General features: G+C 37.4%; 1 protein-coding gene across 1 annotated transcript in view; it reads right to left on the bottom strand.

Annotated features, from left to right (window-relative positions):
* The window catches only part of CDH13 (cadherin 13), a 398,743-nt gene that overhangs the window by 142,512 nt on the left and 243,276 nt on the right, over positions 1 to 12,955 (bottom strand). Inside the window, exon 7 of the mRNA XM_086468834.1 lies at positions 1,934 to 2,112. Coding sequence (XP_086324960.1) covers positions 1,934 to 2,112 — 179 coding nt within the window. The remainder of the gene's footprint in view (positions 1 to 1,933; positions 2,113 to 12,955) is intronic.

The raw sequence follows: 12,955 nt of genomic DNA, 5'->3' as shown, positions 1-12,955 counted from the left end.
ACATAAAAATACATACGTAAGAGTTATCTATATAGAATCAAGATTAGGTTGGTATCCAGAATTCCTCAGAATAGGATCATTAGGCTGCTTGTCCCTAAAAGCTGCTATTATGGTTAAAACCAGAAGTTATACATCTTTGACCATGAATATCTAAATCCACAGATCTAGAAAAGGAGGCATGACTACCAGTTTCTGTACAAGACATACATAAGCAGGAAGTGGGAGAAGAGGCTGAACTCACAAAGATGACAGAGAGCACAACACAGAGCATCTTGTGAAGAAATTGAAAAGAATATTTTTTCCCAAACCTTTCACCTGACAAGACAATATTAGACTGGACTTTAACCGCAGATAATGCTTGTTTTTGGCGTTAAAATTTCACACAGCCCTCCATTTTGTCTCATAAAACATACAACATTTACAGCAACAAAAGTTACTTTGCAGTTTCAAGACTGCAGCTTGCCATGTCACCTTCGAAGTAAAGGTATTGAATCGACTATCATTAAAAATCATGAGGAATTCAGATCTTCTCAGGATATACTACCCAGCTGTAACACCCATTCGATTGAGGCCACACTTCTTGTATGAAGACAGCATCATTATTTCATGAATCACCAGTGACCTTTGGAAGATAGCAGGAAAAGCAGACATGTTCATTCCCTTCCATTGATTTTCTAATTTTGAGTAAATTGGTTTAATATAAGGAATGGTTACCTATTAGGAATAAAAATACCTAAACTGACTTTAGAAAACAGTATAAAGCTTCTGAACTGAAACAATTAATTTAGAAGGGAAACTTGAAGCAAAAAGGTAGTGATTATATAAATCTTAACTTGGGCATGATTCTGGGGCCAGCCAAAAAAGCGTGACAGAATTGGAAACTCTCTAATGTTAAAAGACATACCTACAGGCCCAGACCTTAGGTTTACCGCACTAAGTGTCCAGAATATCTGTCTGGTTTACCCATTAGAGATCTGCTGTTGGAAAAGCTTGCAGAAAAACTACTCCCCTAACCCAAGAAGTGGTATGGGCATCATTTTCATCTGATTACAATGAGAAACAACATGCTGAACATTGACAACATTGGCCAGTCCTGAATCTAACCAACTTAGAAGACAAGTTCATTAATGCAGCACATACCTCAAACAGCCTGCAAGAAAAGAATTTGCTCATCTCCAGGAACCTGAGCACACAGGGCTACGTAATTGAAGGGAATAGTGATTTACAGAGTAACTGTTTAGGTCATCATTGTATTGGTGCCCAGATCTCATGTATTTTCTGATAACTAAACCTTTGCCTTAACAGATTGGCTCTACTTTATTATCTTCTGAACCTGACATGATCTTACCTAAGCTTTCTTTGCTACCAATTTATGCTCTCATAATGTTAATAATCTATAAGAAACATAGATTTTGTCACTATGATAATTTATGTTAACGTATCACATGCAGGCTGCCTGTCCCTTTACTACGCCTTTTTTGTATTTTCATTTTTTGCCTGTGGGGTACCAAGTTAATTAGTCCATTAAGTCCACTCACTAAAAAGAAAATTCTAGAAAAGGATTTAAATCACCAAGTTGTCACATCCTCATAGCAAGCTATATGCACAATTAGGTTTGGGTGGATTTTTTTACTTCCAAACCACCAATTGGTAACTCTAAGTCAAACTACACTTATTCTTGAGATCTTTGATCTCACCATCCAACACTATATGTCTTGCCTAGAAATTATGCACTATTAGATTTATAAACATTGATCACAGCGTGTAACTACTTACACCCAAATAAGAAATGAAGAAAAGTCTTAAAAGACTCCTCAAAGTCAAACATCTGAATCCCCACCCCCTCAATGCTCTGGACCTCTTTTCACATCATACAAGATCATAGGCACAAACATTAAAATGTCAGACCAGCAATAGGAAAACATTCACTTACCTCACGATCCAACAGTACAGGTGACACCACTGTAACAATATCTCCCTTTTCTGGGTCAATATAGAACATATTTGGAGACGGTTTGGTAGGTGTCTGTTTGAGGATGTTGTATCGCAGAAGAGCATTGTCTGTGCTAGAGTCATCAGCATCAAATGCTGTCATACGCATCACAGTGGTTCCTAGGGGAAAGGTGGACAGACAACAGAATGTAGTTAGCAAGAACATGTAAAATTATGCTGCCTTCACATGTGAGAACCAGGTGGGTACAATACACAAGTATCTCATCAAGACCACGAAGTAGTTTCACCTGATATTTAGTCTGTACTTGTATTATTTTCACTTGCAATTTAGCCAATAACAGACAGCTAGTGCTTGTTTTGCCTCAGAGATGACTCTAACACAAGGTCCCCATATCTTCATGCTTTGTTGTTGGCTTTGATGCTGCCAATTCTCAGCTAGTGGAACACATACTCCTGCATCACAGGATCAAGTCTTTTCCTGCCCCTTAGACAGGCACACCAGAGGCTGACGTAGCCTACAAAATTCTGTCACCACATTCTTTTATTTGCTTTGTACAGTATACTGAGACTCAAAGAAAAGAAGTAATTAGACACCTGGGTTGAACTGTGATATATTCACCCCCAGACATTACGATTTCTTAATCAGTTCATTTATATGTATAAATGTAAGTGTTATTTTTTAAAAAAACTAAAAGTAATATATAATCACACCCAAACTAAAGTATTTCTTGTAACATTAATCTGAAGAAAGAATAAAATCCTACCAAGTAACAAAAAAGCGTTGATCAAATCAACAAAATAGTTTCAATGATAGAACAAAGCTGGGTAACAAATTAATATAAAAGGTGTTAGCAAACTTTGTACAAATAAGAAATTTAGGAAGATGTCCATTCTTTTACCTAAAAATCCCAACTAAAACAATTAATCAAATTCCATCAGCTATATAATTTCTCTTTAAGTAACTTAGCACTGAAACCATATTATCTAATGTGTGAAGCACAATGTCAAAGTTAGTTGCAATTCTTTGTTACGTGGTGGCTGAGCCTTTCTTTTCCCCACTAGACTTTCAATGGGCAAGTATTATTTTAAAATGTGATGATGAAAATATTTCAAATATAAAATTTTCATTTCATATCAGGTCTGTAAGACCATATGATCTGTTCTCTGCAACCACATAGCCTTTTGTGGCAAAATAAACACAAGTGATTAAAACCTTCTAGTAGAGACAAAGCCAAAGACATTAAATGGGAAGTGCCTGCAGAACAGAAATAGACATCATTCGTGTACAATGATAAACAGTTTATATTCTTTGTGAAGGTCTTGAAGCACAGACTACTTAACACTTAAATAAGAAATGAAATATTGTGCTAAAAGTAAAAAAAACCCCAGCTTCATTTACAGGCTGACATAATAACTGCCTGGTTCGCTGTTAAACAAGCGCAACTGGCTTGTTTAGATCTGTTTCTTCTTTTTCTTCTTTTCCTGTACTTCCCAGAGTACAAAGTATTGCTTCTTGTTGTAGTGACCTTGAATATAAGCTCTCAAAGGTTTTGCTTCGTTGCTACTTCAGGCAGAGTTACCCCCTTGAGAAAAATAACAGAGATCTGACAGCATGTTGGTTTTATTCACCAGTGATTAAAGGTCAGACAGCTCAAAAAGAAGCTTACCACTGGATACCATGCCATGTTTTCCAATATTACAAGATGATCCCAGCCCCGATATTTTCATCTACTTTGTTTGAGACTTCTTCAGAAGAAAAAAGAAAAAAGAGCAGCTTTCTGTTTTGAAGAATGAGGATTTACCCTCTTTTCACAACTACAACACGCTGTGCTATTTTTAGATATTTATTGCATTTTGAGAAGATTATTTATATTCATATTGTATAATGTGTTTCATTAAGATCTCCTAAATCCCAAGACTTAGGTGAAATAGATAAAAATTAAGGCAAATCTTCAAGTGATCTTACAGAGTGCCCAAGTACAAGTGAAATTCAACGGGGTTTGGTATGCAACTCTCCTGAAAAATGCAATTTAATAAGATACTATACTCAAGTACATTAGACTGTATTTTAAATGAATACACAGTTGCTACCATTATTAATCTATTAGAGGAGCTGTTGTTCAGCAGAGATTTAGAAACTGATTAAAATACAGACTCAGGTAGAAATATGTCCTGGTTTGGGCTAAATCAGAACTAATTCTGTTTTAGTGCTTTAACTTTTCAGTTCAGTCTCCTCTAACTAACGACATTTTCTGAAACAGCAGCCTGTTTTTCCAGACAGTGACTGCTTCTAGCAGTGATAAGACCTGATGTTTATAGTTCATACCAAGGACTGGTATGCAGAGAGGCCCTTGCTCATACTGGTTCTTATGGCGATCAAGGTCACTGCTGAATCTTGTACTGCGTGTTGGGGTGCCAGGAGTGAAAAGGGTCGCACCTACAGGGAGAAGCGAACCGGACAGGTGACCCAAACCTGACCAACAGAGTATTCCATCCCATAGACGTCATATTCAGTATAAAGCTGAGAGATCACGAGGGTCTTGCTCTCTTCGTCTCTTCCTCTCTTCTTCGATGGCCGACATCTGAGGAGGACTCTGTTTGTTCTTCTGTCGTCGATCCCGATCCATGCATCCCTGAATCCAGTGCCTGAGTCCAGCTCCTGTATCCCATCCCTGTCTGCTGCCGAGTCCAGCCTGGGACTGCCCCAGTGCCAGCCCTGCGGTGTGGGGGTGACGTATTGTCATCAGGGTGGGGAGAGCTGGGTTCGGTGTTGGTTTTGTGTATATTTGTACATACTGTATACGTCTAATTATTCCCTTATTCTTATTATTATCTTTTCTTCTATTGTTATTGTTTCATTATAGCTGTTTTAGTTTTCTTTTCCAAACCGTAAAGTCTCTCTCTCTTGTTCTCTTTCCTTTTCCCTTTTGGGAGGGGAGAGGGGTTAGTAGAGAGCGTCTGTCATTCGTTAGTGGCCGGCCCAGCCTCAAACTGTGACAGAATCCTATTTATACTGTTGTTCTAGACAGTTCTACTGAAATATTCCTGATGATAAGAATGTGGAAGGCACTTGTAGATTTTAAGATCAGATGTAAATCCCCAAATCTCTAGTTACCCTGGCATAGAACAGGCTTAATACAACGGCTGAATCTGACTGTGATTTGCCAGCTGCAGTTCTTTAACCTTTCAACTCACTGGATATTATCTTGTTCTGCACAATCTTTCCTCCAGTGCATACAGATAAGAAATTCCAGCAACTCAGAAGAGCAGAATTCTACATCCATTTTGCATGGAGATGCCAGCTCTAGGAGGAGAGCTGTAAAGAATTACATCCATTTGTTTCTGTGTTGCTTCTGTCAAAACTTTTGAGATATGGGTTTGTACCTACCATCAAAGTGACATTTACATTTAAGTAAAAGTTATTTTATTCTCTCAAGTTCATATAACAGCTGTAAAATTGCACATGAGATTTGGGGTTGTCTTTACATGTCGTTATGCATTAGTACAGTCTATATAAGCTTATACCTTTTTTTCTTTTTATGAACACCAATACAGGAAACTAAACCTCTTTAAACATCACCTATACACTCTCATCGCTACAACAACCAGAGGAGCTGCTGAATACTGCAGCTGAAAACACAAAGGAAGCCCTTGCACTGAGTTGAAAGTTAGTGTTAAGCTTCTGCAACCATGCTGAGAATGGCTTGTCCACAGAAACATTTTCTTTACGCTCTTGTGCTCACAACCAGGTTTGCAAACTAACCAAAGTTGAATGCTGCCCACTCATTTCAAAGCACACTGGTACCTTCTCTACATTCTATTCCAAAGCACAACAGCTTTAAACCAGCAGCTAAAATACATTCCAGGGACGCTTTGGAGAAGTCTGATAGCTGTACTTCCAGGGAATAACTTCCTTATCCTAGTTGAGGTGTTCAAAGAGAAAACCTACGTGACCGTACATTTGGGATTGGACCACCACAAAAGATGATGTTTATAGAGATATCTTTCCTAAAATTACAGTAAGAAAACTTTTTACTTTAAAAGGCTCTACAGCATACATCTGGTCCAAATGAGTTTAATTCAAGATGTGCGCTTCCTCAGTATTACTCCTTCATCATAAAGTTTTATTCTTCATAAAAGATTCATTTCCCCAGACCCATAAACTGACTACTTCTAATTCAGTGTCATTTTATAAATACTCGCATTCCTGGCATCAATCAAATGCAGCTGGCTTTCAAACCACAAAACAACAGCTTGCTACATTATCATGTTAAACAATATATATTAACTTATCAAGCTGAGGAAGAAATGTCTGCAAAATCAGCAACTTTATAGTTCTGCCGATGATGCGCAGATTCTCTTTGAGGCAATCTCTCTCAGTAAAGGTATAGTTATGCCTTGGTATATTTCAATATTCATGGTTTATTTGTCACACCTTCTAGGCAGTTTCACTATTACCATAATCACTCAAAACCTCTACTTGCTCCTCCCAGAGATCCTCATTGATCAGACATATATCCCACTAGCCAAGTCATTGCTCCAGAGGCTGCAGCTATCAATCTGTTGACTGCTCATTTGGCCTGTGAGTTGGCTTGGGAATATTGGCAAAAAACTCCCCTTAGGCATTAAGAAGTAAAATAGAATGCTTGCACAATTTTGTGGTGATTGGAGCAGATGGTTTCTTGGGAAAAAGCTCTTTGGCATTTTGTTATTTACCTCTTAATAACCCTTGTATTTCTCTCGTTCTTTTCTTCTCATTCTTTTCTTCTTTTTTTTTTTTTTTTTTTCTTTTGGTGCCTTTTTTATCTCAAAATGCCAAGAGAACATTTGGAACAGTTCAGCTGAAGCATGAGATTACTACTAACCCCCTATCCCTTTATTTATTTATTATATTCAGCTGCTGGGTTTACAAAAAGAACTGGGATGTAGTGGAAGTGAGGCCTATTTCTATCTTGATGAAATATGAACAAGTGTCTAAAGCCTACAGCCTTAGAAGAAGACTCTGAATTTGAATACTAACACTAAAATATTACCCAGTTTAAGGACTGAACAGTTTTAACATTGAGAGCTACAGTACTCAAAAGTTTCTCACTGGAGTTTTGTCATATTATTTTCACTCTTTTTGTGAGTCTCTGTTGTACGTTCAGCACACTAAATGTTTTATACATGTACTAAAGAAAGGGAAGCGTCTACTTTCCTAATTAATGTGACTGGATTGCTGAATTTTATTTCCGCCTTCTTCATGTACCTTCATACAGTGATAATAATCAGTTGCACAATGGTATACTTTCAAAAAGTAAAGCTATTTTAACCCAAGAAGGAGAACAAAGAATGAAAAATGGGATGAAAAAAGAAGACATCATGAGGGTTACCTATATCTCTAGAGCACATTACATTTATTACCACAGAAAAAGACAACACCAACTTTCAGAAAACAGAGCAAAGGAGGATACCCTCCTGACCACCATACTCATCATAACTAATTACGTGTTTGACTGTCATTCTGTACTTTAAAGACAACAAGCCCCAGGGAAGCAAAACAAATATAAGAAGTACAGTCTATTATAGTTCAAATCAAATGCATTTGAATTGCAACTATGGTTATTGACTTATATGTGTTATTAAAAACTTGAAGGCCTTGCTCAATAGAGTAAGAATTTTACCATTTAGTAAGTATTAATGAATTCAGCCTTTTAACATATCTTATATTTGTATAGGGCAATAATTTTCTACCCTGCAGGACTTTTTCACATCGTCTATTTAGATGTCAGGCAAATTCAGGACATGCGTATACTTTTTTAAATAGAGTTTAGGTGGCATCACTGATCAGCACACTGGGCAGGCCAACATATTGCAGTCAGCAATGGTGATCTCTCAATTATGAAATGCATAATAAACAAAATTCTGCTGATACACAAAAGAAACTTCAATAATGTTAAGCAGAGATGAAGATCTGTTAAGAATTGCTACTATCTGTAGAGAGTTAATGCAGTCAGAAAGTGTATAAATTGAGTAAGAAATAATGGGACATTCCTAGTTGAATATTATAACAAAACAGTAAAGATGTATGGGCAGGTCAACCTTCAGCAATACCAGTATTTAACCTTTTTTCCCATGAGTAACACAGCTGTTCTGATAGAATAAATTATTCATTCCTGGGATTTTCTGAGAATGAGTTATACACAGTACTGTCCCTAGCCATACTGTAGGGTAGAGCATCGCATGACTGAAAACAATGTTAAGAGCTTTCAGGTATCTGCTGCTTCAGGCGAGACATTGATGTATGAAATGTCAGTAAATGAATTCGCATTAGTTGAAGTTATGTGACATGGATGCTACTTTGGTATGTTGTTCTTTGTCTCTAGTGCTATGAATGTTTCTTTCTTTAGGGTAAAACTGTTGGGTGAAAACACTGAAATTGTTATCCTCACCAAGGATTCCCAAAGCATGCATATATTATCAGTACATACGAGGTTAGGAGGTTTTGTGGTAGCATATCTATACTGAAACTTATGCTCTACTTTGTGCAGATACAAGAAATTATGAAGCAAAATAAGAGGAACAGTGCTGGTTGATGGAAATGTTCTTCTCTATTTCAGAGTACAAGTCAAACTCCTCAGCTTTTAAAAGTATATTAACTTTTCGCACGTAAAAAAAAAAAAGGGTTTAATACTTTAACACACAGCGTTTCTGAGAAAGAAAGGAAAGTGACGTGATGCGTTCCTGAACCAAGTTTAGCCTTTCTTAAATGTGAATCTAAACCTCCAGATAACAGAAACAGGGGAAATAGGAGAGGAAGAGTGACGGTTCTGCTGCTATTAGAAGCTCCTCACCAAATTATACCTACTACAACTCCATCTTTCCCTAAACAGTTCCCCCAGTTCTACTCACATCATTGTCACCCCTTCAGGAAACAAGCTTTCCCTGCTCAGGCATGGGGAAGTCATCACACATGTTCACCTACAGCCTCTTCAGATAGACTTGGAATTACAAATTTAGTGAAACAGGATTTAGAACAATAGAGCTGTAGATTAAAAAAAATGTCCTTCCTCCAGATATGAATTGGCTGCAGATTTAAGCAAACACCAAAGATTTGGTGTTTTTTTCTTAACTAGGATTCTGCCTAGTTCTGGATCCATAGTAAAAAAAGTTGCACTCTCGTGTCTGCTTCTCTTTTGAACAGAAGTCTATTAAGAAAACGTATGAATTACTTCTTGGATCATGACCATAAGCCATAAAAAGTCCCACTGTTCTAATATTCTAACTGCCAATTCATAACATAATCTTATATGTCAGATAACATAATTCATAAAGCAATATATAGCACATTCTCTTGAAGTAAATGGTTTAATGTAAATTATGATATGCATTGAACATCTCACAGCAGGCGAATATGACAGAATAGTGATTTATGTGTGAAAGAATAGCTATTCAACACACAAAGAGTAAGATTCAGCCCTAGGCACGCTCACAAAACACAGAGGACCTACATTCTCTTTGGAGTTTGGCTAGTGCTAGAACTCAATCAGAAAAATCACAAGAAATAAAGACTAGAGACATTAAAACATCGTTAAATTCACCCCTCCTAAAACCATTGCAGACTATTCTTGAAAAGATACAATATACTGTCTGCTTTTCCGAAAACCTCAAAATGAGAAATTTCCACAATTCCTTTGTAACTTATCGCCATGACAAGTGCATTTGGCAAACACCTGCCAGAAAGCTAGCTCAGATCGTAAGAGAAGGTAGGTCAATGCCTAAAATAGCCAGCTAAACTTTAGACCATGACTGCCCCAGTGGGGATGGAGAACGCTAAGCTCTTTCCTCACCTTTTATAAAACTACCAGAGACAAAAACTCTGACTCAACACCTCTTGCCTAGAGTGACTTGCTCATTCACTCAGCCCTTTGATCTGAACTGTTTGACAGCTGAAACATTTTGTCAGAAATGCTTACAACTCACATGATTCACCATGCTGTTTTCCTAGTTCCCATGTAAAATTGGAATTGCCTGCAATCATTCAAATTTGATTTCAGACGTATACAAGCTGTTTAAATGCAGATGCAAACTTTGTAGTCAAGAACAGCCAAGCAGAGAGCTTGCTAAAAATATATATTCTGCACTTATCTCTGTTTTATAATCCAAATGTTTTCTTTTAGCTTTTCTCTACCTTTTCTTTAATAGTTTCCCATTCTTCTACTCTTCCCTATTTATCTGGGAGATATAGTTCTGGCCAAAGCACTGCAAATTGCTAATAGACTGCAATTTTTAAAGTAATATAAATTTATAAAGCCTGATGTAAATTTCATATCCAGAAATACCCATGAGAAATTACCTTTTGAGTGTGGTACAAAGCTTCCCCTAAACCTCAAGACAGAAAATAAACAAGAAAAAATTAGATTAATCATTTAACTTTCTCCCAAAAAAAGTTAATATCAAGTTTCTCCTAGCCTCTAAGCAGGGAGGCATTCTTAATCAAGATAAATAAAGAAAAGAAAATAGATGTTTCAGAGATTTCACTTAGATTAGTAAAAAAGGATTGTCAATTATTTGCATGAGAACTGGCTGTCACTTCAAAGCCACTTTCACCTTGTCTCCATCCAGCCCTGTCAAGGAGAGTTAGTACTCTGAATATTTACAGGAACAGCAACAAGAACATGTATAGACTTTTCTCTTACCCCTTATTAAACAAAACTTAGCTAATCACTGGGAACCTAGTTCACGTTCAGCTACCCATCAAGCCATGAAAGCCTCTGAATTTGAGACCTGTCAGCAGTTATCAGCTCTTGAAGCCAGGCAAGTATCCTGCTGCATTCTAGCCCACAACCCTTCCACAGCACCAGTGTCCTTTGGAAAGGAAAGTGGTAGAGAAGAAGCAGCAGTGTGTTTTAATAGGTCCCCCAAAAAGAAGTACTGGAGACCCCGGGGCTGCGAGGGCATAGCTTAGCTGAGAGAGAATCACGGTAACACTTCGGACTGCTATTTTTTTAATTTTTTTTTTTTTTTTAGTGGAGAAATCCCAGGCCAATAACAACTCCAACACAGAGATGCTTGTCAGTCATATTCTTTTTTTAGTTAGGACTGTCTGTAAGGCAGAAGTGAAACTAGTTAAGTAGAATTCATGGAAATGAAAGAGATCAGAGCCAAATGTAGGTTTTAAATCAGCAGTATATTAAAATCTAATAAGACTTCAAGAATGAAAAGGAAATGAGAAGAATATTTTTTCTTTCATTCCAACAACAAATTATTTCTAAACAAAACAAAACCATAATGTAATGTATTGACAGTGAGTGTCTATTTTTTTTAAAAACGTTGTAAAAATACAGTCTGTGTGGAATGGATAATAAGAAACCCAAGCCACACACTCTGTGTGCATACTCTGCATTAGGACTTGTTCAAGAACAACAACAAAATGGAGAGATTTTTCTAAGAAGGTAACGTTATCACAGATTTCAATAGTCTTTTAATCAGGGCCACACTTCATAGATGGAAGATCTCATTCTTTAAATTACCTACTTTTGTAAAGGAATTGATTGGCTTCTTAAAAATATCTTATAAGAAAGGCAGCAATTATACTCCTCTGTCACAGTGGGCTTTAATCAAAAACACGTCATTACTTTACAGAAATCACTCTAGACTATGTCCAAGTAAGGTACACTGGCATCCTTCCTGATTAAAAGGTAATAATATTACATTTTAATAAGAAGTCTTAGTGCAAGGTCAACCTTCCCTGATTGGAAATGCTTTTTGAGACAGTGGGCCAGAATTTCTGTTGATTTAAATCAGCCCAGCACTACTAAAGCAAAGATTTATATTATTAAGTAAGGCTATGGAATACAGGAATGACCTTGAAGGTCTCTATTAGGTATACACAGCATTACATTGCCTTTATTCCCTTCTTACCTTCCTAATTTCTCACTTTAGTATATGTGAAATGAAAGAGAAAAGCGAAAGGATGATCTCTGCCTTTTCTGTGCCTCTTCTACGTTAGTCCTGTTTCCTCCTTGCTACTAGCAATTTATACAAGTATCAGTTTTTTCACGTGGGTATAGGATAACAACAATACACCAGTATACGCTTCATCAGTAACTGCACCTTCACCTTTATTCTTTTCCTCTCTAACTAATACGAACTGATTGTGCACTAATCTCATGTTACAAAGTGGGGATATAACTGAAACACTCATCCTTGCTTCCCATGATTCTGTCACTGTGATTCTCATCACCTATATCTACCCAAAATTAAGCCATATAAGTGTCCTGGTTTGGCTGGGATAGAATCCCAGCCCAGCCATGCTGGACAGGCTGTCAGCAGTCTGGGGTCAGCCAGGGCAGCTGACCTGAGTCAGCTACAGGGGTAGTCCCAGCCATAATGTCATGGCCAGTATAAAGGGGGCAGGTTGGCTGAGGAAAGGGAGCTCCTGCGAGGTTCTTGCTGCGGTTTCTCCCTGCTCCTCCTCTGGCTTCTCCCTACTCCTGAGGACTGCCCTCCTGTCAGTTGTGACTGCTGCATATCCATTGGGCTGAGTATAATTTTGTATACCTCTGTTGGTATTGGTATTGTTTCATTAAATCTGTTTTCACTTCAACCCACAGGTCTCCTTTTCCTGATTCCCCTCCCTACCTGGTGAGGGGATGTCAGGTGATAGTGTGACTGTTATAGTTTAGCCCTGGGTACAGGCTAAATGTAGACAATAAGCCAAGAGTGCTTCAATATTATAAAAGCAGTGCTAATGAAAGAAGAATAATGAGGAGGTAAATCTTATATAGTTTCTAGTTTCATCTGTAGGAACACTTATTCTAATGTATCATTTAATATTTGTATTGATTTCATAGTCAAGTCCTAGCCATTTGATCTATCAAACATCTGAAAGTTTTTATCTGAGGGATGTTTCTGTCTTAATACAGGATCTTTTCAGGTGAGTCTTGTTTTTGTTTCCCCCTCCTGCAGATGAATTACTGGATAAATTATTTGGTTGTTCTCTCAAGGGTCTTCTTTTTTT

This window comes from Leptosomus discolor, chromosome 8 (genome assembly GCF_034619465.1).
Source record: "Leptosomus discolor isolate bLepDis1 chromosome 8, bLepDis1.hap2, whole genome shotgun sequence".
NCBI lineage: Eukaryota > Metazoa > Chordata > Aves > Leptosomiformes > Leptosomidae > Leptosomus > Leptosomus discolor.
This window is presented reverse-complemented; position numbering and strand designations above follow the sequence as displayed.